The 27295-nt window shown below is 34.5% G+C and overlaps 6 protein-coding genes and 2 non-coding genes across 8 annotated transcripts; 4 read left to right on the plus strand and 4 right to left on the minus strand.

Annotated features, from left to right (window-relative positions):
• The first annotated feature begins 877 nt into the window (after positions 1-877).
• Positions 878-1824, plus strand: LOC104742446 (RING-H2 finger protein ATL78). The gene has a single exon (XM_010463458.3). The coding sequence runs from the start codon at positions 1017-1019 to the stop codon at positions 1665-1667; it is 651 nt and encodes a 216-aa protein (XP_010461760.1). The 5' UTR covers positions 878-1016; the 3' UTR covers positions 1668-1824.
• A 4195-nt stretch (positions 1825-6019) lies between these two features.
• Positions 6020-8797, plus strand: LOC104742453 (actin-8). Its single transcript, XM_010463462.3, has 5 exons — positions 6020-6614; positions 7026-7095; positions 7200-7593; positions 7684-8297; positions 8402-8797. The coding sequence occupies exons 2-5, from the start codon at positions 7036-7038 to the stop codon at positions 8465-8467; spliced, it is 1134 nt and encodes a 377-aa protein (XP_010461764.2). The 5' UTR covers positions 6020-6614; positions 7026-7035; the 3' UTR covers positions 8468-8797.
• A 621-nt stretch (positions 8798-9418) lies between these two features.
• Positions 9419-9569, minus strand: LOC104742452 (U4 spliceosomal RNA). The gene has a single exon (XR_760535.3). It is a non-coding gene; the product is annotated as a U4 spliceosomal RNA (small nuclear RNA).
• A 114-nt stretch (positions 9570-9683) lies between these two features.
• LOC109128901 (uncharacterized) lies at positions 9684-10173 on the plus strand. Its single transcript, XM_019236121.2, has one exon. It carries the CDS (start codon positions 9782-9784, stop codon positions 10010-10012), a length of 231 nt encoding a protein of 76 aa, XP_019091666.1. The 5' UTR covers positions 9684-9781; the 3' UTR covers positions 10013-10173.
• A 3590-nt stretch (positions 10174-13763) lies between these two features.
• LOC104742454 (proline-rich receptor-like protein kinase PERK7) lies at positions 13764-16934 on the minus strand. Its single transcript, XM_010463463.2, has 7 exons — positions 16144-16934; positions 15215-15871; positions 15028-15114; positions 14857-14927; positions 14546-14767; positions 14292-14453; positions 13764-14170 (listed from the first exon to the last, which is right to left on the minus strand). Exons 1-7 carry the CDS (start codon positions 16835-16837, stop codon positions 13883-13885), a joined length of 2181 nt encoding a protein of 726 aa, XP_010461765.2. The 5' UTR covers positions 16838-16934; the 3' UTR covers positions 13764-13882.
• A 103-nt stretch (positions 16935-17037) lies between these two features.
• On the minus strand, positions 17038-17111 carry TRNAT-AGU (transfer RNA threonine (anticodon AGU)). Its single transcript has one exon. It is a non-coding gene; the product is annotated as a tRNA-Thr (tRNA).
• A 3709-nt stretch (positions 17112-20820) lies between these two features.
• LOC104742455 (uncharacterized) lies at positions 20821-22045 on the minus strand. The gene has a single exon (XM_010463465.2). It carries the CDS (start codon positions 21992-21994, stop codon positions 20987-20989), a length of 1008 nt encoding a protein of 335 aa, XP_010461767.1. The 5' UTR covers positions 21995-22045; the 3' UTR covers positions 20821-20986.
• Positions 22046-24397: 2352 nt separating this feature from the next.
• Positions 24398-26827, plus strand: LOC104742456 (ras-related protein RABG3e). Its single transcript, XM_010463466.3, has 7 exons — positions 24398-24682; positions 25186-25212; positions 25325-25424; positions 25833-25979; positions 26063-26143; positions 26237-26382; positions 26495-26827. The coding sequence occupies exons 1-7, from the start codon at positions 24630-24632 to the stop codon at positions 26562-26564; spliced, it is 624 nt and encodes a 207-aa protein (XP_010461768.1). The 5' UTR covers positions 24398-24629; the 3' UTR covers positions 26565-26827.
• Positions 26828-27295: the final 468 nt, after the last annotated feature.

Consider the following 27295-nt stretch of genomic DNA (forward strand, 5'->3'; position numbering starts at 1 on the left):
AGGAGGTGGATACTAATGCTATGAAAGTGATCTTTCTTGATAAAAGTAGCCTTTAACAAGATTGATTGGGAGAGAGGCTTTGTCCTTTTGGCTACTCTTATGGACAACTTGAGTTACTACAGATGGGGTGGATTCCTGTTCCCCTAACATAAGTAGAATTCACTAAATGGAATTATTTCTTCCGTACACCTTCAAAACCGCACAAAATTTAACAAAGCTTTTAAGATCCACCACTGTTAAAAAATAGCACAAAAGAAAAAGAAAACAAAAAAGGTAAATCAAACCTTGCTTAGTTTCCTATATGAAACACTACATCAGGGTGATGCCTGAAACCGAACCAAATTCATTGTAGATAAAATACAGATATCACTGGGACAGAACTATCTAAGAAAGACTTGACCCTAAATAACTAAAAAGGAACAAGAAGTTCAAAAGAAGCCTCACGAAACAAGGTATTCTTCAAAACCACAACTTAATTTAATGTTTGTGGCATAGTTTGATAAACTCTCCAAACAGAAGAATAAAACATATAATAGAAGCCTCAATACCAAGACAGATTGAGATCTCAGTAAAATGAGCCAGGAGATATTATCTGAATGCTGCTAAGATGGGGAAAGTTCTTGGCTGCTCCAGTTAAAAAGCTCATGGGTCCCTGGAAGCAATTCTTGGAGATTTGATTTGCTAAGGCCACAGCCACATGGCACTACTATTGCAGCAACTGGTATGATGGACCCATTTTCTATAGCAAAGCATATTTCACTATAAATGATTTAATATAATTAGACACAAAAGGTAAAGGTCCTTAATGTGAGCTTGATCTTTATAGTTATTCATCCAACCATTATTTAAAGAAAAAAATAAATGAAACAAGAAACAATTCCTCATTAAAATATTTATAAAAAAAAATGAAACTTTACCTTCCTCTATATAAACAACCTCCAAACATTTCTCTATATAAACAAGCTCCAACGGAAACCCAGAACGCCACCCATCATCTATCTTCAAACTAAGTTACCATGTCAACTACCATTTCCATTCCCACCATGAAACCAACTGAGATCTTTCAAGAAATTCTTGGAAGTTCTTATTCAAGAAAACTACTATTTCATTCCCGTGATCAGTCACCAACTCCGGCACCATCCCCATATGTAGGTGATAACAACTTTGATGCAAATGTTGTTATGGTCCTATCAGTCCTCTTATGTGCACTCGTTTGCTCACTTGGACTCAATTCTATAATAAGATGTGCCTTGAGGTGCTCCAACTTAGTACCATCCGAAGCTGGTGACAACCACCCAGTTCGCTTGACCAACACAGGAGTCAAACGAAAAGCCTTGAAGAGTTTCCAGACAGTAAGTTACTCTACTGAACTGAATCTGCCTGGTCTAGATACCGAGTGTGCAATATGTCTCTCAGAGTTTGTTTCCGAAGAGCGTGTGAAGCTGCTGCCAACATGCCACCATGGATTCCATGTCCGGTGTATAGACAAGTGGCTTAGTTCACACTCGTCATGTCCCACCTGCAGGCACTGCCTCATCCAGACATGCGAGAAGATCGCCGACTGCAGCCAAACAAGCTCGCTAAACTCCACTCAACCACCACAAGACAGCATCATTGTGCAAATAGCACCACTACAACCGGAAAGATGGCTACGCTGTTTTAGGTGAACTAGTCACCTAGATATTGTAGCAATTATGTTTCAAACCGAATTAAAGCACTATGTAAGTAGAACTAGTTGAGATCACAAGCGGTCTACACTTAAAAAACAAGTTTAGCATTTCCAATGTAAAGTTGTAAATATTACGAAAATTGTTACTTTCTTCATATCTTGAACTCCTAAATGTTTATATTTCAAAGTTAAAAGGAAAAAGTGTTAGATAACGGAAAAGTTTTCTTAGATCTGCAAAAACTCACATTGGAAAACGGAAAACATAAACAATTCAAAACTCCAATGTACAGGATGATGAGAAGGAAAATCACTTAAAACGCCTTAAAGCAATAGTCTAGTGGAGGTGGCCAATACACTTAGTCAACTAATAGAAATGTCTTAATCTTTACCATTAAGAAGTTTCAAGGTTTATATAAAAGTCATGCTCTGCCACTAGCTTATTTTTACTGATTATCAAAAGGATTACTGCCCTTTTATATAAAGCTTATAATATTATCATGTACCCTTCCAGAAGTAGAAGAGTCTTCACATTTAAGTTGTAGTATATGATGAGAATCAGGCCATATAGAACTGTGACAACGCGAAGCCCCAGAGTAAAAAAAATGTCAAGGCCCACAAATGAGAGAAACATGCACTAATCCAATCCACCGAAAGGAAAAACAAGTGGTAGATTTAAGAAAAAGAGAGAGGTCACAAGTACTATAACAAACGGCATAAAGCGAATGGGGGGTCCGAGCACAAATCAACCATATGGTCAAATCAAATAATACTAAAAGGGGTGGTTCGATGTTATACTGATCACATGATGAAATTGATAAATGAAACTGAAGTGGCCAATATAGTTCAACAACCAGCATATATGCCAATATAGTTCAAGTACCAAAATCAGTTTCACTAAACCAAATTCATGAAAAATGGATTATAACGAGCTGAAGACATGTAACATTACTCCAGAGATCTACTCATTACTAGAGAAACTCACTAAACAACACAGTGGAAGAAGAACTAAACGCTGCCTCGGACAAAAAAAAAACCTGAAAGGTCCCCTAAAATAGACCAGCTTACAGACAACAAGAGGGATATTTTGGAACCTGACATGTGAAATTACTCATACAAACAATAGTTCGACGACCACTTCCACTCGACTATACTGTAACAAACGGTATAAAGCGAATGTAAGGGTCCCGAGCACGAATCCACCATAATATGGTCAAATCAAATTAATACTAAAAAGGGGTGGTTTGATGTTATACTGATTCACATGAAGAGAATGATAAAAGGGAACTGAGAGTGACCACAATAATTTAACAACCAGCATCGTCAATCAGTAAATAGATTTGGAATCTGGAGTTGAATGATTTAGCAAAACTAAGACAAAACAAGGCGTACAGTGGTACGGACTAAATAGAAAACCCTAGATATTCGAGAAGCGTTGTTTCACTTCAGCCAAATTAAGATTAGACATTGAACATGAAGTAAACAGTAGCAATTGACAAAAAAAAAAAAAAAAAAAAAAAAAAAAAAAAAAAAATCAAAGTTTCGCTTCATTCAGAACAGTGTGGGATTGAATCTCAATTTTAAGAGATAAAATTTTCGAGAACAATGTCATACGAAATTCAAACAAGAAGCTGTGAACAAATTACCCAGATTACTAAGTTTTTGGAAAAGGGGAAAGTTCTTACCGCACTCATTGACGAAGACGAAGACCTCAGATTCTTCTGAAGACGACGACGAAGTTGCAATGTTTCACTTTTGTTGGCGCCAATGATTTCAGTATTGAGGTAATAATTCCTCTTGAACCAGTTATCGGATCATCCATAGTTTCTAATCCGGGTCAGGTCTGTTTGGGCTTATTTATATATATAGCCTAGTCTTTAGCCCACCAAAGCCCAGAATATTTAACTTTTCGTTTTCAATTGAAAATTTCTGATTAATATTTCGGCTCATGTTGATTAATGTGGGTGGGGGGTTATTCAACCTAATATTTGACTGAACTCAATTTTTCATATAAATTTTGTGTTATTCCAATTTTTTCGTATCCGCAATATCACATAGGTAAATCACTAAAAAATAAAAATAAAAAATGAACAAAATGACTGATTTTAAAATTCATTAGGACAAGAATGATTTTGGGGAAATGTGAATTATCAGGTTCTATATTCGAGCATAATGAATGTGGTGAGCCACAACCAGAAAGTATTTACAACCAAATAAGAAAAAAAAGAAACTTATTAAACCAATTTAAGAAGAAAATATCATAACGTGGCCTGTCATACAACATATATCTATTATTGTATCAATTAGAGTCGCAATTTAATGACATGAGCATTGTGAGTTAGAAGTAGGTTCATGATCATGGGGCACAACGTTCTTACTTCTTAGGGTACAAGTACAACACAACTTTCCTCTCGGCATGCGGTTCAGGCGGATCATAAAGTTGACTTTAGAGTTTTCTATCCTGTTGACAGCTCCTTTTTCCGGTTTTTAATCGGTTTGTTCCGGTTAGTGGACCAACATACTAGACTTTGAAACCAAAAACAAAAACAAACATGGGATTTTAATTTAAGGATTTGTTATGAAAATTTCATGTGATAACACTAAATATGGTATATGATTTTATACATAACTTAACCAAACAAAAATTTGGGCATAATTAATTAAATCTTTTAAAATTAAAATAAGAACACATATATATTATTTGTTCATATATCCAATTATCCCAAATTTTATAATATCGTAGTGGTTTTTTTTTTTTTTTTTTGAACAAAAATATCGTAGTGGGTATTTTACCCAACAAACTTTTTTTTTTCCTTTGTGTATAATGTCTTAAAACTGAAAAGCCAAGACAAAATACACCACATAGGTTAGCCAGTATTGCCTCGTCTATCTGACGTGTACCGCTTTGTCTTGTTTTAGGCTAATCAACTTTATATTCGAGTATATGCATGCCTAACTTTTAAAGAATATGACGATTAATAATGTTGTAGCTGTCGGCAAGATTAAATTATGTGACTCAAATATCAAATAATTTAATAACCTGTGTTTGTAATTAAAATAAATAACATATGATGATACTATATAGCTATATACATCTGTTTTGTTATAATTTATAAGTATTAGTTATAATTTAAAATTTCTTTTATATATACTTTTATCTAACACATGTGTAAGTTTGATTAGCAGAATATTAATCTAGAATAATAGGTGTGCAGCTAAAGTTTTATAAATACAAAACTATACTTTTTGTGAAACATAAATACATACAAAAACATTGTGATAAAAGTCACAAAACTGTAAATAAGTGATGTTTTTTTGCGAACGTACACATATAAGAATGTGATATCATGTTAAATGGTGCGTTTAATCTCTATGAAAACATATATTACCTCTAATCGATGTGGCATGTAGGCTAGATTCTACAATACATGATGGTACTAGACCTCTCAGGACTTCAAGAAAGCTATCAGAGTGTTTCACCTCTATATCTTGATCAACTTCATAGTTTGATATATGGCTTTGTGGTGTCTAAAAGACATCACCATTCTTTCAACCATACATTTATTACTATTGGTTAACAACTCACAAGATTTAATACACTGGTTTCAAGAATGGATGATTGGCCATTTTTTTTTTTTTTTCTATAGAGCATAGATAACTTGGAGAGGTAGGCATTTTATTTATTCCGGGACGTCAGCTTAGTTTTTGAAACGAACAAACAAAGCATACATACTTCCTTGCAAGAAACGCTCGCATCAGAAGAATTTTTCTCTTATGTTGACATGTTGATGTGTTGCTGGTTAGACATTAGAGATAAACCATTTGTGAATTCTTACTAATGTATTATATTTCTTGTGACAAAAAGATGAAATCACATATATATATATATAACAATATGTGATCAGGCCAGCTGATGGCATGGGACGCGATGTTTTGCTATCAAATTCAAATATCTTATATCATTATTGTTTTTAATCAGTTTTTTTTATATATTATTATTTTCTTGGTCAAAATTTCGTATCATTTCGTATTCATCAAAATTAGTCTATCTAATTTACTAATAAGCAAGTTGTGGTGGATTAGTAGCACCCACATAGAATATACAGCCTTCATATGCGTATAACGTTATGGATCAATTCATTTTTTTTTCTCTTTCAGGTGTCTTACATTTTATAACTTGACCATATGCAAAAAAAAAGTTTATTTATTTGAAACTACGTTTACAAATTACAAACAAAACTATATATATATATATATATTTTTTTTTTTTTAAAGTATGAGAGGATGAATTATGTTTTAGAGGATGTGGGTCTTGGACACAAAATAGCAGTAGCACAATTCTTTTATTTGTTTGTCTTTTGAAAAGAAAAATAAAAATGTTGTATAGTTCTTTTCGGAGAGAAAAAGAAGAAAAAAAAAAAAAGAAGAAAAGAAAACGATACTCTTTTTTTCAATATAGTAATCAAATTTGTTGAAATCAAGAATCAAAAAACATGGCCATCGTCGTTGTCTCCTCGACTCGCCGACTTGAGAATTGGAATATGCATTAATGAAGCTGTCACATAAGCCATATCATCACAGTCAATCTAATTAGCCATCTACGCCCATCTGATAAATCCAACGGTCCATAATATTTCTCAAACACTTTCCAAAAATTCTCAATTAAAAGGCTGTCTAACAGCCAGGTCATGTTATCTTTTTTTGGTTCTTCATGGTCCAAAAATAAAATTGTTATTTTCTCCAGATAAAGCTCGACTATATAAATAGTTGAAATAACACATTTATACTTCTCCCCTCTTTGAATTGTTTCGTCGTCTTCAGCTCTTCATCGGCCGTTGTACTTTCCGGTGATTAAGAGAGAGAGCGAGAGAGAGAGAGTGAGCCAGATCCTTATCGTCTTCGTTCTTGTTTCTTACTCGATCTCTCGATCTTCTCCTCCGATTTTAAGGTAAATGAATCCTCCGATCTACTCCTTGCTCCTTGTTGTGTTGGATCTCGATTACGATTCGAAGTTACTTCGGATTTGATTTTTGGTTGGATTTTAGATCGGTCAAACTATTGGAAAATGTTTTGATCTTGGCTTCGATTAGCTCAACGGTTGATGTTTGACTTGGTGATCTTCGTTGATTTTGCTTCGGATCCGGATTCTTTTGTTCTTCCTTTTTTTGTCTATAGAAATCTGAACTTTGAAATGTTTTTGTTGAAGTATTTGACTTCGGAATCTGTTGATTTTACTTTGACGGATGAAGAAACCAATTGATCATCTGATGATACATGAATCCTTGCAATTTTATCATCCGATGAGTATGTGAATCCTGTTTTTGATTAATCAACGCTTTTGCTTCTTTCTTGATTGCAGTTCATAAACCATGGCCGATGCTGATGATATTCAACCCATTGTCTGTGACAATGGTACTGGAATGGTCAAGGTTAGTTGATTCAGTTCCTTTACTTGTCAGGTTTTGTGGATTCTCTCACTTTCTTGTTAAGATATTATTGATAACGTGGATTATACAAACTCTTTTGTACACAGGCTGGTTTTGCTGGAGATGATGCTCCCAGGGCGGTTTTCCCCAGTGTTGTTGGTCGACCTAGACATCACGGTGTCATGGTTGGGATGAATCAGAAAGATGCATATGTTGGTGATGAAGCACAATCCAAAAGAGGTATCCTCACATTGAAATACCCGATTGAGCATGGTGTTGTTAGCAACTGGGATGATATGGAAAAGATTTGGCATCACACTTTCTACAATGAGCTCCGTATTGCTCCTGAAGAGCACCCGGTTCTGCTTACCGAGGCTCCTCTTAACCCAAAAGCCAACAGAGAGAAGATGACTCAGATCATGTTCGAGACCTTCAACTCTCCAGCTATGTATGTCGCCATTCAAGCTGTTCTATCACTTTACGCCAGTGGTCGTACAACCGGTTAGTACATTATTGATTTAGTTTTCTGGTCTGTTTTTTTTTTTTATAATTATCGTGTCGTCTTGATCACAGTGAAATGATGTTCTTTAGGTATTGTGTTGGACTCTGGTGATGGTGTGTCTCACACTGTGCCAATCTACGAGGGTTTCTCTCTTCCACATGCTATCCTTCGTCTTGACCTTGCTGGTCGTGACCTCACTGATTACCTCATGAAGATCCTTACCGAGAGAGGTTACATGTTCACCACAACAGCAGAACGGGAAATCGTGAGAGACATCAAAGAGAAGCTTTCCTTTGTTGCTGTAGACTATGAACAAGAGATGGAGACCTCAAAAACCAGCTCCTCCATTGAGCAGAACTATGAATTACCCGATGGACAAGTGATCACGATCGGTGCTGAGAGATTCAGGTGCCCAGAAGTCCTTTTCCAGCCATCATTTGTGGGAATGGAAGCTGCAGGGATCCACGAGACAACTTACAACTCGATCATGAAGTGTGATGTTGATATCAGGAAGGACCTTTACGGTAACATTGTGCTCAGTGGTGGTACAACTATGTTCTCAGGTATTGCAGACCGTATGAGCAAAGAGATCACAGCTCTTTCCCCAAGCAGCATGAAGATTAAGGTCGTGGCACCACCCGAGAGGAAGTACAGTGTCTGGATCGGTGGATCCATCCTTGCTTCTCTCAGCACTTTCCAGCAGGTAAAATTTGGAAACCGCCATTTCTCATTTTTAGCTTCTCTCGCACTCGGTTGATTAAATGTAGAAAATTCCTCATATTGGTTGTCTCTTTTGTGTTTAATCAGATGTGGATCTCTAAGGCTGAGTATGATGAGGCTGGTCCAGGCATTGTCCACAGAAAATGCTTCTAAGCCAAAAAAAAACACAAAGCGTTTTCATGACGGGATCACAGTTCATTCTACATCTCCGATTTGTTTGTTTCATTTTATCCCCTTTGTCAATCTTGCACCATGTGAGAAACTTTCTGGTTAAAGCGTTTGGCGAGGTGTCAGGGGAGGTGAAAACCGCTTTTGCTCTTACCTGAGGCACTAATCCCACGTTTCAAACCCAGCTCTATTCCTTATTCTTGTCCATTTGTTTGTTTGTAGCCTCTTGAAACTCGGATAAGAAACAACACCTCTTTGGATTGTTGATATATGTACTCTATGCTGAATAAATCTTTTTGTGTCAGTATCAAAAAATGTTTGGAAAACTCTATAGCACCGTTTCATGCCTTAGACCCATTCATTTAATCACACGTAGCAGTGGATTCCTGAAAACAAGACTTCGGCTAGATGTGGGTTTTAAATTTCACCTCGTTGAGTTCTGGTCTCATCTACGCGTGTTTTCATGAATCACATAACATCAACAACACCAATCTAAGAAACCCTTAATACCCCTATTTTAGAAATCGTTAGTCGGACGGTTGAGCTGGGCCTAGCGCCTAACAAAAAAATCGGAGATTAAACAGAAATTAATCGAAAATTAATTTTAAGATTATTTTATTAAATTAATAATAAAATACAAATATATAATATCAAATATATAACTAATTCTATTTATGTTAAAAACAAATATCAAATAAAATATAAAACTATAGTATTGTTTTTAAAATTACGATAAACACATAAAAATATAATTTTAAAGAAAATTTAATGATTTTCATTAAAATTGTATACATTAATTAATTAATTATTGTAAAACATCGCTAAAAGAAAATTTTTAAAACAGGGCTTAATACCAAATGGTTAAGAAACATAAATATGCTAATTTCAGAACAAAAACATTAAGGGAGCAAAATATTTTAAACTAGAGTATTGTAGGGCTTTACCCCGAAGGGAGCCCTTCCAGAAATTCTCGAAGGCCCAAGACAAGCTTAGGCCCAGGAGGGGGTTTGGAAATAGTTTTCAACCAGCAATAGACGCGCCTCGGTTAGAACCTCATAAGCTGCGTCATTGCCCCAAGCGCAAAGATGAGTTTCAGCCAAAACAGACCCTCTTTATTTATACCCAAACAAAACCTCGCTTCTCATAAGTTTCTTCCGATGTGGGATGTTGTGTATGCCAATATAACTAAAATAATATTTCCGATGTGGCATTAATTTTACCATTTATCTTTATTTATTCTAAAAACCTAAGAAAAATTACTCTATCAGTCCCCTCGCAGCCGCACTCGGAGAAAAAACAATGGCGACTTCTTCGTCGTCCTCTTCTGGTCGCGAATTCGAACTAGAGAAGGAGATAAAGAGGCAAGAGGTTTCGTTGGATGAATTGAGCAGTCTCTCTTCTTCTCGACGTGTCTACCAGAAAAATTGCAACCTCTTCTTCCTCACTACATCTGAGAAAGCGAAAACCTCTGCGCAGAAACAGCTCGACTCCGCGAAATCTCAAATCGACAAGATTCGTTCGCGGACATAAAAACAATTTGGAGAGCTTTGTAGTTGCTGAAAAGACCAAGAAAAGTTCTCGATTTAGAGAAGCTTACCTGTCTCTTCTTCTTTGATGTAATGTTCCCCTTCAACTTGAATTGCTTGTAAATTTCTTGATTTTGATATGAAAATTAGCTATTCTGATACCAATTGGGTATTGGTGCAAAGATCATTTACTTTTACTTTGAGAGATTGACTTATCTGAATAAGCTGATCCATCATGTATTGAGGCTACTGATTCTTTGGTGCGAAGATCCTTCATCCTTGCCTTGGCTTATATTATATATGGCTTGATGCATTACAATTTATAATTTTAGATTCTCTTAAGATAGATTTGTAATCTTCATGAAGACTTGGAACTGATACATTTATTTAGCTTTGCATCAATAAACTTGGACCCATAAGATACTACAACGTTGAAGCTGTTACCTATCGATATTAGTGAAAACTGAAAAGACAAACATAGTCGTACCAGATTGAGACCATCATCAACTCTGTAGTATTGCTGGATTATTTGAGCCATTACAATCAGCAAGGCAACAACAAAGACTTTGGATTATTTGAGGCCATTACAATCAGGAAGGCAACTCTGTAATATCTTACTTTTGGAGTAGCAATCACTTTGGAGCAAAGACTGGAAGACAGCTTTTGAAGCTCTGCATCAGAAAATCCAGTACCTATAGAAAGAAAATTAGACTAACCAATTTTACAAATGCTCTGGAATTCTTCCTAATCAACATCGTAGCAAGCTAGTAAAAATGCAGCAAAGAAACCTACAAAGGGAAAGCATATAGCTTATGACAACAACATCAAAAGGTGAAAATGTATCATCTACACGCATATTTCGAATGGTGTTCACCTGTGCCTTTCCCATCTCCATGGAAAGCAGCAATATTGGTACAAGATCCACAGGATTCCCAACACTGCAGCCTAGAGATAATGAGCCATGGAGAGAGAGAGAGAGAAATGGTCAAATTGCAAACATGTCATATCCTTAAACATAAGGAACCGGAAGGAATGAGCTGCAGGAATTGTTCTTGTTACATTTTGAGATTGAGATAGAGAGATTGTGAGAAGCTTAAGGTTTTGAGTTATTTTCTTTTTGCTAATAAGAAAGTTATTCTTAAAACAATCTTGTGTTCTTAATCTTTCTTGCTAAAACTAGAAATATAACCAAAAAAACCATGCAGCTAAATAAAACAAAGTATTGAATGTTAGTATGAAGAAAGTAATTATGTTTTCATTGAGAATTAATTTACAGTGCAATATATCTTGATAGAATGTGATAATAGAGTAGATGTAGAAACAAACAAGAATAATATAAGATGATGAGAGAAACAGTAATGAAAAGTGTTTAAAATTTGTTTACTAAACTTCAAATTTTTTTTTTTTTTTTTACTAAACAGCAGTAATGAAAAGTATCATATGACTTAAGTAAAAACTTTTAAATTATGAACGATTATATTTAGGGAAAGTTACTAGATTAACCCAAATTAAAGGAATAATTGCTAAATTAACTCTTAAAATATAAAGGTTAATTGAGTTATTTTCATGTTTAAAATACATTTTCGTGCTTTGTTAGGAAAAAAAATACCATAATACCCTTAATATTTTTTCCAATGATAGGGGGGGAATTTACAAAATTTGTGGTAATGGTGACAGATTTATTCGAGTGTCACAGTTTTTTTTTAATGGCAGATTTATTTTGCTCGACAGACTTATAAAAATCAGTTGTGACAGTTTTTTTTTACGGCTGATTTTTTTCTAAAGGCAGACTTTTTTTTAACGACACTATAGACTTGTTGTTATTTATATCGGTTTGTTATAATTTGTGGCCGAGTTATTGTTTTAGTTGTTACAGTTTTTTTTGTTAAACAAAAAATATGTTGTAACGTGGCAGATTTGTTGATAAAAGGAAAATTACTAGTTTGACGTTTACTGATAGCAGATTTATTTAAAATTACAACAGATTTTAATAATTTTACCAATAATCTGCCGATAGATAGCAGATTTTTATCAAAAATTAAAATTGCTAGTTTGACCGACATTTTGTAGCACGTTATGGCAGATTTATTTTATGTTCTGACAGTTTTGTTTTTGTTTTCCAAAAATCAGTCACTTGTTAACAGATTTATTTAAGGAAAATAAAAATTGCTAGAATGACCTTACAAATTTGTTTAATGTTGTGACAGAATTTTTGTTGGCTGGACACATTTTTTTTGGTTATGACAGTTTTTTCTTATTATATAGTGACAGATTTTGTTTTTGAACTATATAATGACAGACTTGTTTCATAGTTCCAGATTTTTTTTTTAAATGACAGATTTTGGTTATGACAGTTTTTTATTATTATATAGTGACAGATTTTGTTTTTGAACTATATAACGACATACTTGTTTCATAGTTCCAGATTTTTTTTCGAACTAAACAATGACAGACTTATTATAGGTGTGGCAGCCTTTTCATTTTAATTTCCATATATGTCACACAAACATTAAATTTTTAGAGTTTTCCATAAGCGGTTTCCTATTTCTTCTCCATCTTTAGCACGATGGCGCCCCACTCATTGAACATTGTTTTTTTCCTTTTGGATTCACAATCAATTATAACTTTCTCTCCTTTTGCGATCTTCTAAACGAGTTTTGATTTTTTTGGTTTGGGATGGATCACGTGATTGTGGTCTGTGGCGGATCTATGATGAAGCCAAGTGGTTGTTTGTTGTTGATAACAAGAGAGGCTGTCGAATTCTAGATGGTAACAAGCAAACGAATTACGATGATTGTATTTAAATGGTGTATGAAGATTACGATTCGGATGAGAAAGTATATGATATTGGGTTGAGCTACAAGATTTCAAAGGTGTTTTTACAGAAATTACCAAGCGATACACCACCTGTATTTATCACCAACTCTCGATAGTTTCAGGGTTTTGTAAAGCAATTGAAGAGCGATACACTTCGACTTTGTGTTGAAGTGACGGTTAAAGTTAGGAATGGATCAAGGAAACGAGCCAAAGATGATAACTTTTTGGTTGAAGGAGATACTGAATTGGCTGACGGAGACATTAGTAAAGAAGATTCAGAAGTTGATGATGAAAAAATGAGATTTGATTATTGTGATGATTCTAATGGAACAGATTATGTTGATGGAAATTTTAGCTTGTATGGGATTCCACCAGAAAAAGAAGAAAAACCTACTGCTATTTCATCAAATAGGAAGACGAGTTCAGGTATATTCATTGAAGAACAAAAAGAAGATGATAATTATGCAAAGTTAGAGTTGCCTTCTCTTAATTTGGCTGGTCAATGTTATGAAACAAAGGAGCATTTGGAGATACGATTGCAAATACTAACCGTAGTAGAGAAGTTCAATTTCTTTGTTTATAAATCTGACACCAAAGTTGCTAATTGTTAAATCGACACCAAAGTTGCTAATTGTCAAATTGCTTATTTTACGCAGCTCGTGCGGGATACATACTACTATAGTCTAATTAATGTATTAAAATAGTGTATCAAATAATAACTATTCAATCAAAAAAATTCTTATATGATTATTAAAATAATCTGACTAAATAGGTGCAGTGATTTGATTGAATACAATTTTTTGATCGCTAAAACGTTGGAATTCATCTTTAATTCATAGGCGAATTTCTGTGATTTATAACGTACTTCTTTTACAGTAACAAACAATAGTTTCCAACATTTTATTATCTTAATTCTTGAGAGTTAACATATTTTAGCATAGGATACAATACAATTATATTTATTTCTTTAATGTTTTCAACAAACAATTACATCAAACAGTTATATTTCCAAAAAATAATACAATCCAACAAATTTTGATAAGTCGGTTTATGTAATTTAAATCCCACGGTTAGTAGTGGTAGTTTTATTAGTGCTACCTCCAGTGTGCATCTCCTCGCTGCTTGACGATGACGGGTCAAGCCCGTACTCGCTTGTGGCACCGTATTCGCTACTTGCCCCGTAATCGCGACTGTCCAATGTCACTTTCCGAAACTTCTTCATCTCGGCACCATATGTGCCCGTCTCATAGTCTGAGCTGCCTTCACCTCCGCTTGAACTCTGTCTCGGTTTCACAACCTCGTCTAAGTCATCCAGCGAGGCATCACCCTCCAACGTCCGAACAATCTAGTAAAAAGTTATAGAAATAAGCGATGTATATATAAAATCCGTAAGAGATGTCCAAAATCTCGTAAAATGGACGAGGACGAGTGATCAATAATGCCATGTGTCACGCTTATTTATTTACCTGGCTCATCTTTGGTCGGCGACGACCAGAATGTCTTACGGCTGCAGCAGCACAAGCCACCATGCGTGCCATCTCGTAAGGCTCGTATTGGTTCTCAAGGAATGGATCAACCAATTCACCATATTCTCCGTCACGTGCTGCGTTCATGCATAATGGTCTCGCCTGCCAATAACCGTACGTTCATCAAAATATGAAATTGTGTTCTTTTCTTTGGGTATTGAGTTTAACGATGAATGTACTGATACATTACTTACCCAATCGACCAAACTATCTTCCATCTCACCACTTAGATCAACCGGTCTACGCCCCGTTACGAGCTCAAGAAGCATAACTCCGAAAGAGAAAACATCTGATTTCTCTGTTAGTTTCCCACTCGATGCGTATTCAGGAGCTAAGTATCCGAATGTTCCCATGACCCTAATCGACACATGTGTGTTGTTGTCTTGAGAAAGCTTAGCCAAACCAAAATCTGCAACCTGGAGATTAGTTTAAAGAAGGTCAACCGAGAAATTTTGTCATTACATGTAAAGATTCGAAACAGAATTTAGGTCTAGTTAAAGCATACCTTGGCTTCCATGTTAAGGTCAAGAAGAATGTTTGAAGCTTTAATGTCTCTATGGATGATTTTGGGATGACCTAACCACAAATATCAGGCAGAAACATGTAAGTATCTTAACTATATATCTCTTTCAATGTAGAGTTAAAGTGAAAAGATGAAAAGATATTAATGACTCACAATCTTCATGAAGATAAGCAAGACCTTTTGCTGATCCTAAGGCAATCTTGAGTCTCGTTGGCCAATCCATCACAGTCCCACTTTTCCCTATAATTCAATTCATTTAGAGAAAATATGTGTAGTTAGCAGTTTTTATCATTCCAAAATCATTCCCAAGAACACAAGAAAACTCATTATTATTACTTACCATGAAGGTGGAACTCAAGTGTGTCATTAGGGAGAAACTCATAGACCAACAGCCTCTGTCCTCCAGCATTACTGCAATATCCAACAAGAGACACAAGATGTCTATGATGAACGCGGCTAATGATCTCAACCTCTGCCTGGAATTCTCTATCGCCTTGCCCGCTTCCAGCTTTAAGGCTCTTCACCGCGATCTCCTTACCGTTAGGCAAGATTCCTTTGTGAACATAACCGAACCCGCCTTGTCCCAACAAACGGTCTTTTGAGAAACCTTGAGTTGCGGCAGCGAGCTCCTCGTAAGTGAATGTGTTTTGGTTGAATCCCAAGGCCACTGAAGGGTGAGGCGGTGGTAGAGATGGAGCGTATGGACCTGATGAGAAATTTGAGCCCATCTCGCCGCTCTGAATAACATTTACGCCTCCTGACACTGGTGCTGGTGGTGACGGCATTGGCTGCCAATTTCCTGAAGGTGGTGGTGGCGGCGGTGAATTCACCCAATTTGTTCCCATTGATCCAGGAGGTGGAGGAAGATTCACAATGTGATCATTTTGGTTGTAGTGTTGTTGTTGTTGTTGTTGTTGTTGTTGTGTAGCAACATCTTGGTTGTAATGTTGTTGTTGTTGTGGTGTAGCAACACTATTAAAATATTGATCATTCCCAGCTACAATCGTCCGAACCAAAAAATAAAAATAAAAAGTAAGACAAAGACTTAGATACTAATTAAGGTAAAAGAACTAGATGAAACTTATGCTTAATAAATGGTATGGGGTTTAGTTAGGGTTCATGGTTTTGTACACATGTAATCAAATGAGAGAAGAGGAATGTGATTTATTTAATATCTTGGGTAGAAAGAAACAAAATTCATGCTTTTTCTTGGCAAATAAGAAACTAACGGGGTTTTAATAAGGGTTCATGGGTTTTATATTTACGTACTTTTGCCAGCGGCGTAAGCATTGCTTCCGTAGTACGGCATCTGATCAAGCTTTGATTTCTTCTTCTTCTTCCGAAGACAACAGACACATAGCAAGATCATGACAAGGAACAAAAGTCCAGCTGCAGCCACAAGTCCTATAACAGCACCCATATTCAGACGATCGTTACTTGACGAATTCGAGCCACCGTCTCTTGAAGGTGGAGCCAGCGATTTTGGTGGCGAGGGAGAGCTACGGTCGGTAGTCTTAGACGGTGGTGGAGGAGTATGGGAAGGGTTCTTGTTTCCTCCATCGCTGCTGCTTCCATCGTTTCCTTTGTTGTCACTTTGCTGCGGCGGGGACGGTGAAGAAGGAGGAGGTGGAGATTGTGATTGTGAGGAGGAGTCAGACGGCGGTGGTGGAGGCGAAGAGGAAGAACCATCAGATGAATTTTCCGGTGAAGGAGGAGGTGGTGATTCTTGTTGTTGTTGAGGTGGAGGAGCTAGGTCAGGTGAAGATGGAGGAGGAGGAGATGTTGTTTGTTGATTGTCGGAAGGAGGAGGAGATGTTGTTTGTTGATCGTTGGAAGAGGGAGGAGGAGGAGGAGGAGCTGGCGGTGAGTTCTCAGGGGATTGCCCCTCCGCCATAATCGCTCTCTCTTCTCTCTCTCCGGTGGTTTTCAATGTGTAACTATTGTGAGATGAAACAAGGAACATCCAAGTCTGTTCCTGTTCTCCTACGAACAAGGAAGCTTTTTTTCCTCTTCCAAGTTCTATTTTTAAGAAAGTTTTCGTATGCTTTTTTGTTATTTCTATATTTGGGAATTATACAGCAAGGCAAAAGAAAAATATTCACAACGGACAGTTTTCATTTACAGCCTAGAATTCATGTTTGTAAAATGTAAAATGTTTTAAAATGCTCTCGTTGAGAGTTGAACTCAAGACCTCCCGCTTACTAAACGGGTGCTCTAACCAACTGAGCTACGAGAGCCTTTTGTTCGAAGTTCGTTCTTTTACCATAATCAAGCTTTTCTCTTTGACAACAATTGGGTTGAAACTTAGTCGAGAGAGCTTCTAAACATTAATAGAAAAATAAGTTTGGCTCACAGTCAAAACTATGAAACTTCTCCATTTAAAAGTAGTACTATGGTTGATTACAAGACTATAATTCATGAATTGTTTTTTTTTTCTTTTTCTTTAATGAGAAATGTCAATGATAATGCAACATCTATTATAAGTTTTAAAGTGTTGCAAAAAATAAACCATGCATCGTGGTCTCATGTATTAGGGCTAAAGCTTCATTGTGGTCTGTGGATCTGGACATCTGGTGCATGTAATATCATCAGTTAGGGGTCCGAATATTGTAGGGATATCATGAAGTTATCCATTAAAGCGCGCACGATCATTAAATTCACAATATTTTGTAAACAGATTCGAAAATTGATCATCATTTGTAATAGAAATTAATCATATTAATTAATATATCTCTTCTTAAAACAAATATTAAGAATCTAAGATAAGAATATTTTAACTTTCCAAATAATCTCCTCGCCATAAAGATTATTCTGTGCACTTTTATTTGATGAAAACAAATTTTCGTATAAAAAAATGAAACTTCAGACAGCAATGCATTCATTTCGATACATGCCATTACCAAATAAAAGAAGCTCTTTTCCTTATTTGATAAACAACAACAACAACAACAACAAAAACCTAGTGGTTCTATTCTTTATTTTGTTCTTATCAGCTCAGGTTTAGGTTTTCATACCAGCTCACATCGACCTCCTCGCTTAGAAAATCAAAATAATAAGAAAAGAATGGTTTAACGTCATGTTTCATATATGCTCATGTGACAAACAGCCAGTCAACCACTTAAAGAAAAAATATGCTTGAATTCATTTGATTTATCACTCATCTACCACTTCCACTTATATATGTTCATGTTCGTTTGATGGATTGATAAATTTTTAGTTAATTTGGGTCACATCTTTCAAAAGCTACCACCATATATTGTATCTCGAAAAATCTTTTTAATATATGGATGAATTTGTATGAAAGCCACGTTACGTCTAAAGAATGAGGCCACTGATCATTTTTCGTAGTTTCTGTTTCTCTCCAAAAAAATTACATTTTTTTGTTGATTATATATAGTGATGGTTTCTTTACAATATGTGATTCAAGTTAGATATACTATTTGTTGAACGAAGAAAAGTGAAGAACACATGCAAATGTCCAACAGAAGCAAAATAAATTCTCATTTAGCTTTCACTGATTTATCATTGCAGGAAAATTTTGTTTACTATGATCTCTTCGTTATAAAATCCCACTCGAATTGTTGCCTTGTTGAGTGAATGGACGTTGTTTAGACATGTCTATAATTATGAATCTAAAATGTATATATATAAATATATAAAAAATCATTATTTCTTTTGCCTCTCCTTCTATTTGTTGACGAGGGACTACAGTCCCGATCTAAATTTCAGTATTTCCCACTTACAGTGCCTCCGGCTTGGTACATACTTTCGTTATTAATCGTTGTATTCTTGTGATATTGTTATATGTCGTTTGCAATTAGCAGCGTTAAAAGTATATGTTCTAGATTTGATCGATTATATCATTGCTAAACTTTGGATTATACTCTCTGGAAAGGATCTGATAGTGATAGTCAGTATGGAAGAGCAAACGATCCATTCACAAGCGAAAGATGTACTGTCGTGTAGTGTTTTCTCCTATGCCATGTTCTCTTTCGTTTTCTCACATGTGAAGCTTCTTCCACTCTTAGTGTGGTTTCGTTTCTCAAATTTTAGGTGTTGTGTCGAAATGGAATGGCTATTCCTCTGAGTAACGATCACAAAAAAAAAATTGAGTTATTATGATGAATTTAAAGACGGTAAATATTCGTCATAAATCTATGACAATTTTTTATATGATTTGGTGACCATTTTTCTTTCCATTTCTAGCACTACAAAAAAATTGAGTTATTATAACATCTTGTTGTGACGGAAAAAATGTTATTATGACAAAAATATTACGTCTTAATAAAATTGTTTTGCTGTAGCTTAATCTTCGTAATATTTCAAAAAGAAAACTTATACAAAATCTTTCTAATCTTTCTAAACTCTCTTTATCTTAAACACAATCATGTCATCACCTTGTTCTAAAAATATTAGGTGAAAAAAAATAGGCACATCTTAGCAAACAACAGCGTCCGTCGAACCGCCAACATGAAAATGTTTCATGTTTAAGCTTATCCAAGTATAAATTTATTATCAAATAATGTCAAACATTACTATTCATTATGATACTTTTTTACTTTGTTAATCACTCCACTCTTATCATAAATCATATATGCTTTTAACAATTAGTTTGTGTTCTATCATTCAAGTTAATCGAACAATTGAATCTTAGATCCAAACCGATGATATATATGTTCCATTTATATTTCAATCCAAATCCAAAGACGAAAGGAGAGAAACAAACCAATATGGATCCAACGATTAAGTTAAAAAATGAAGAAACTGTTATATTAGATCACATGTAACACAGTTATCATAACTATTATTGAACAGTAGTTACACACACGGTTAACAAAATACTAAAAACGGTAACAATACCTTTGTTCATTGATGAAATATGTTTTCTGATTACTATTACGTCGATTTTACGTAATAGTAAATTTTCAAAACTAAAAACTATAGCTAATCTAAATTTTGCAATTAAATTTCCAACGAGAAAGTAAAAGAAGGAAACGGATTTCTAGTATATATACTATTAGATCACATGTAACATAACTATTATTTAACAGTCATACACATATATATGGTTAACCAAATACTAAAGACGGTAACAAACCCATGTCATTTTATGAACTAAATTGTGTTCATTTGTGGAATATCATGTTCTACGTCGACTTTAAATTCGACAAACAGTAGATGTAATAATAGTTAATCCACATGCCAAGGGTTTGCTAATATGACTAATCTTTAGCTCAAAACCATAGCTAATCTTTTTAAGTTGGTGGTTATATTTCCAACGAAAAACGTAAGAAGGAAACTGATTGCTAGCTACTACATTATATTAGAAATGTAACACAATTACAGGATCATAAGTGTTATTTAACAGTCATATATACACTCGGTTAACTAAATACTTACAACGATATATATATATATATATACATGTTCAAACTCAAAAAATATAGCTTATATTTTTGAAACATTCAGTTTAAGTTTCAGTGAAAAAGTAAATGAAAGAAGGTTAACAATATACGAAAATGGTAAGAATACTCTTGTCATTGGATGAACAAATTATTTTCATATTATATAATTTCCTTCTGGCCTACTTTAGGTCGATTTTGAAGAATATATACAAAATATAAGTAAATAACAATTATATTTTTTAACATTTTGAGGAAATATTGGTTAAAATTTTGAAGTCATGGAGGATGTGGGTCAAATATTTGCCTGCCTACCAATTAATAATTTTTGACAAATAAACCAAAAATTAAAATTGGGTTTATGAAAATTGGATATCTTAGTAAAAATGTAACATTGATGATTTTACCAAGAAAATATTTTTATAGAAAAAAAATATACCTAGCTAAAATATTTGTTCTTGGAAGTTTTTAGCCTTTCTGGCGATGAAATTGTTAAACATTTAAAAAAAAAATCAAAATAAAATTAACACTTAATTAGAAGAACTAGTACAACAATACTTTTATTTTCGCCAATCTGACCATACACTAATGTGTAGAACATTAATACGATATGACGATACAATTTTCATGAAACAAAAAAAAACAACAACGCCAACAGTTTTATTCAAGAAGCACAGATAACAGTTTTATTCAAGAAGCACAGATAACACTCAAACATGAGTAGAGGATGAAGCTGCGAACATGTTCTTGCGAACATACTTGCGAGCCCAAACATGTTTGCCGTTGATGGTGAACTTGTTCTTACCCTTCGCACTCACAATCTCTTCCATCATCGACGCAAACGACGGTTTCAACACCAGCTTCGCAAACAACGGCTGCTCACCTTCAACTTGTTGCATCTCTATTGTTCCTATCACATCCCCGAATCTCCTAATGATGTAGACCCTGACTTCCTCTTCAGATATCGGATATCCTTTGGAAAACGTCAGGAACACAGTCCTCTCTTCCGCAGCCGCCCTCGCTGCTCTCTCTTCTTCCGACAACATCCTCGCCGCGGCTCCCGTGTTTCCTTCTTCTCCAACAGGAGGAGGAGGAAGAGGATAGGCAACAGTTACATTTTGCACATTCCTGTTAGGGCTAAGTTGTTGAAGACAACCAAGCCTAAGGTTCCTCAATTCCTCAAAATATTTCTCTCTCTCTAAAGCCATAAGTTTCTCCCTATTGAACTTACGTACCTTCTCGCATATGTCTTCGAAAGCTCGGACGCAGAAATCGTTCCAGTTATTTGTCAACGAAGTGCAAAAAATTTCGCGGTTGGCGTTGATTAGCGTGAGAGTAAACCTCCCTTTAGTGATACGCAAGAGCAAAGGTAGGATGGTATTGGCGTCGTTGTTGGCAGCCAAGACAGTTGATGCGAAATGATGGTTGAATAGAAGATTGATACACACACTGACTTCGTTAGCCAAAGCGTCGAGGACAGTGTCTGGTACAGAGCAGAGAGAGGCGATTAGGTCAGGGGCGTAACCAAATTGCTCGAGCATCATGAGAAAACCCATCGCAAGAAACGACTGATCCACGTCTCGGCTTAGAGTATAGACAAGACGAGTGAAAACGGTTCTGTCGATTTTGTGAAAGGTATGGAACTCCTCTCGTGTGACCACGGCAGTAGCAGATGATGAAGGATTCTCCATGAAAGCCGAAAACAATGGACAAGCCATGATAGGTTTTTTTTTTTTTTTTTTGCTTCGAGATTATGTGTGATGATGGTGATGTTATCTATGTGATTAGGACATAGATTATATAGAGAAATTGTGAAAAGGCGTAATCTTATTTTCCCTAAATAATTTGCATACATACCTTACAAGTTTTTTGTCCTAGTTCATGCCTCTAATTAATTACATACAGAAAGTCATAACCTTCCGGTTTAGAAAAAAAGCTTGGTGTCTTTTGGTAATGAGCAATGCTGGCCCTTGGATCATCATCAGTCATTACCCGTCACCCTTGGATCGTTATCATCATTCAAACACATATCTCTGACATTTGTTTTTTCTTGCATCATATTACCCTTTTATTCTTTATATGGAGGAGCCTAAATCAATATTACTATTCTCTGAGGTTAATTATAAAGAAAGAAATATATCCTATTCTTCAAAATTTATTATCATTTCAATTTTTTTGTTGAATCCAAGAAAAAATTATGTGGTCAAACAATTGATATTAGAATTTCTATAATGACATTCAAAATAAATAAAAATCTTATCTACAATTTAATTTCAATTTGAATACATAGATTTATTTCATTTGATTTATAAAGTTGAATTTTTCATAGAGGTTATCTAGTCAAATAATATATGTTCCATTTTTTTTTCTAAAATATATAATCTAATCACACTTCTTCTTTATTTTATAAAATATATAATACTTATTATTTTATTTTATTTTGTTTCCATTAAAACTATTTAGATCGATAATCTAACTTAGACGATAAATTTAGTAAATAATTACAATAGTATATAAAGAAAAAACTATATTTGTACGGATCGATCCAAAATACTATTTACGAACGAAATACATATTTGGTAAATTTTAATTTATTGATCGAAATAGTAAATCCGTATCACGAGTAAATATATGTATGGTTCCGTGTTTTCTTTATTAACAACAATATAACATCTTGTTTTTCGAAATATATACTTGGCAGAAAGATTTGATAATGGCAGCAGATGAAGCAAATAATGGATAGTCAAAGATCGAGACTCATAGTTTCCGCAGAATAGAGGAGATACTAAATCAGCTTATGTCACAAGAGATTCCATGAATTTCTTTTTAAATGCTGGAAAAATCACAAGAGTATCTTGTCCTACAGTTTTGGAAGCTGAACTCCAAAGTCTCATCGTAGCAATGCAACAAATGTAGATTTAGGACTACAATCAAGTAATTTTTGAATGAGACAAACCGATCGATAGTTTACAAGTTGGTCCATGGTGATATTCATAATTTTACAATCCACTACTGGATCAGAGAGGTTATTAATTGGAGACAGATTAATATTTGAAACTGTGGAATTCAACTGGAATAGAAGATGCAATAACAAAGCTTTGTAACCATCCTCCACGAGAATCACATTGTAAACATTATCTATGAGAATTGTATTTCAATCTAATGAATGAAAGCTTACAAAAAAACATTATAACACATATTTTGTTTAAATTAAAATTTTGAAAATAATATTTTAATCAACCAGAAGATTATCTATTTTTTTTTAAAAAGGTCAAAGCCATTTATTAGTTAATTGAAATTTTATGTGAAAGGTTAACTAGTTGGATTTACATGTATTAAAAAAATAAAAATAAATCCCAAAACTATCATCTATAGACTAGGAAACCTAATATAGGTATGTCAATTAGGGTCAAAGCCCGCACACCGGTCCGACTCAGCCCTAAAAAACACCAGACTCAAACTTAAATATATATGTCCAGAAAAAACGGATCTTCTGGACTAAGCTCATTCGGACTATAGAGATTTTTAGGCTTAGCCCGAACGAGCTTGAACCGGGCCGAAAAACCCTTACAAAAATATACTTTTATTTTTTTGGTTAACATTTTATCTGATTGAAATATTTGATTAATGATTTATTCTAAATTAAGTTTAAAACCATAACCCTAGTATTCAAAATTTTGACATATGACTTATATATGTCAAAATTAAACAAAAGTTGAAAATAATATGTCGACCTTGATTTTAAAATCATTGAAGTAGATTAAAATTTTGACCTAGTTACCTACTTTGAAATATTTCAATTTTATATTTTATTTGATTAAAGTATAAACAAATTTATTTGGTTTTATAAGTTGTTTTAGTGAATATTGATGATTTATTTAAATTTTGATTAATTTGTTTTATAATGCATTTTTAAACATTTTTCTTTTAAAACATGTTATGAATTGATAAGTTTGATTTTTTGAAACAAAGTCCAAACAAACCCAAAAAATCTTGTAAACCTGTTAAGGCCAGACCTAACTTTAATATAAAAGATCAAAAGAAATTCGGATCAAACTAAACCGACTTCAAACATATGCGGATTTTACAGGTTTGGATTGGACCTTGACACTACTGCTACTATATTTTAATTTTTTTAAAAATATATATATACAAAAAAACAAAGATTAAATCCAAATTTATTATTAGACAGGTCAGCAAAACATCATTAAGGGTCTCAAGGTGCAAAAAAAAAAGAAGAAGTAAGAAACAAAACAAAAACAACAAACAGTCTTCTTCGTCTCGCACAAAAACCCAGAAATCGCAGCAGAGCCTTTTTACAGTACAGATCTCTCCATCATCATCACTGATTCGATGCCTTCCCGTAGGAGAACTCTCCTCAAAGTCATCATCCTCGGTGACAGCGGGTCAGTATTTTTTCTTTTTTCTTTTTCTCTGCGGTTTAAGTCCAATTTTGTGAATTACTTGGTGATTGGACTTGATCTGATGAATTCGTGGGGGGTATGATCTCATCTCTTAGGTTGTTGATTTCTAGATTCAATTGTTTGGAACTGAATTTGTAAAGACTTGTTTAGTTTCTCAGTGGGGAGGGACTTCCTCTTTTGAATCAAATTACAGCGATTAGGGAAGGTTCTCTTTTAGTCTCTCAAGTAATGAATGATGCTATTTAAGTTTATGCTGTTTGATTCTTTTTTGTTTCTCTCTCAGTATGATTCAGATTTTGGTCTTCTTTGTATATTTTTGACTTTAGAGACTGAAGAATCTTGTATCATATTCAGGATTTGTATATAATCCTTTTATTAGAAATCGTTAGGTCGGAGTATATTAGCAATCATGGGAGTATTAGCTATGTTTATCCAAGTGATGACTTATGTGACTCATTGGGTATGTTGAACTTGTGATTTTACAGGGTTGGCAAGACCTCTTTGATGAATCAGTATCCTTAATCTTGTGTGACTGGATTTTAAGGATATGATGATATTACAATGGTTTTATTGAGTTTAGATGAGTTCTTTGTATCTGTTTCACTTTAACCATCACGCCTTTAGATATGTTAATAAGAAGTTCAGCAACCAGTACAAGGCGACCATTGGTGCTGATTTCCTGACTAAGGAAGTTCAGTTTGAAGACCGGCTTTTCACTTTACAGGTTTGTTGTACCAGCACTTTCTCAGTAGTAGACTACTCTTATTTTGTGTTGGAGTAGATTTTGCTTGTTTAGCTCCGTAGCGGCAGGGTAAAATTGAAAAGAAAGAAACAGTAATATTATGTAGTTTATGAGCCTCAAGGGATAAACAAAACATATTATCTGTAGTCTGATCTTATATCAATGGAATCTTTATTCTCTGGAACTGTTGTACATCATTCCAATATTGAAATGTTCTATACTAGTTTTTAATGTGATTTTTAAGGGATTTGCTTCGGCATGATCAGAGTTAGGAAAACACTAAAAGGGTTGACAGTGTTTGTTCTTCTAGATTAAGAATTTAACCCCAAGGACTATATGTATTTATCTCTTTGTTTGACCTTAAGAGCTAAGACCTTACTTTTCTTACAGATCTGGGACACAGCTGGTCAAGAAAGGTTTCAGAGTCTTGGTGTAGCGTTTTATCGTGGTGCTGATTGCTGTGTTCTTGTATATGATGTCAACTCCGCCAAATCATTTGAGGATCTCAACAACTGGAGGGAAGAGTTTCTGATTCAGGTATATAGATATGGATTCATGCCCTCTTCTCAGTAGATTCAATAAAGAAACTTTCTCTGAAATCCATTTATTGTGATTTGCAGGCAAGTCCTTCTGATCCAGAGAACTTTCCCTTTGTTGTTATCGGTAATAAGATCGATGTGGATGGTGGAAACAGTCGGGTGGTATGTATATTATCTCCATCTAATAATAAAGAACAACCCTGAAATTTGAAACCTCTCTGCATTGTTTCCAATCACTCTTTGGTTTCTTTTCAGGTTTCAGAGAAGAAGGCTCGAGCTTGGTGTGCTTCAAAAGGAAACATTCCGTACTATGAAACCTCTGCCAAAGAAGGCACCAATGTGGAAGACGCTTTCCTGTGCATAACTAAGAACGCAATGAAAAGTGGAGAAGAGGAAGAGATGTAAGTTCAAAACACGCAAATCACCATCATCATAGGCTTTTTTGCTAATGCTTTTTATGGTTGATTTGGTCAAAGATTTTGTCTGAAACTTGTTGATGTTTTGATCTTACAGGTACTTACCAGACACGATCGATGTTGGAACCAGCAGCAATCCACAGAGGTCAACAGGATGTGAATGCTGAAAGTACTTCTGCTCTCTCATCATCATCAATCAATTTATCTCACTTTGAGGGTTTTTTACCAGATTGTAAATCTGGTGTTTTTTCTTTCTGGTATATTATTATTAAAAATAAAATTAGAATTTCAGAAAATAAGTAAAAACCAAATTGGACTAGTCGGTGTTTGTGGCCTGTTTGATTATTATTATTATGGATTTCTTTCCTTTTCTCTGCACTATCGACATTTGTTGTCCACTACTTTTGTGAAAAGACTTGTTTTTATCCTACTTTTTTGTTTCGCATTAAGGATGACTTTTATATAATTAACAGATTGATCCCAATGTCCGTTTGAAGACCACGACGACCTTCCCATATGACACATATCTTGTGAATTATAAATTCTTAAATCTCATTTGAGTGTGTATTAATTAATTAATTAATAATTATGTTTTAGGGTCTTTAATAAAAATGTTGATGTTCTTCAAAAGTTGATACAATCATTTGATTTTATTCTATGTTAAATAACTAATGAACAACACTAATTTGAGGATTACTCATATTGATCATCTTTTATCATATGACATGGTTAAGGCGCAGTTTCACAATATAAGACACAAAAGGCATTGTATATTAAGTTACGTATATCAAAACTATTAATGTGAAGCAAATCTAATTTTCACCACACAAAGACTCACTCACATAGTCACATTAATGGATAATGGTGAAAAAGAATCCCTTATAAGTTATAACTAAGG

Source organism: Camelina sativa, chromosome 14, assembly GCF_030686135.1.
Source record: "Camelina sativa cultivar CO46 ecotype springtype chromosome 14, ASM3068613v1".
NCBI classification, from domain to species: Eukaryota; Viridiplantae; Streptophyta; class Magnoliopsida; order Brassicales; family Brassicaceae; genus Camelina; species Camelina sativa.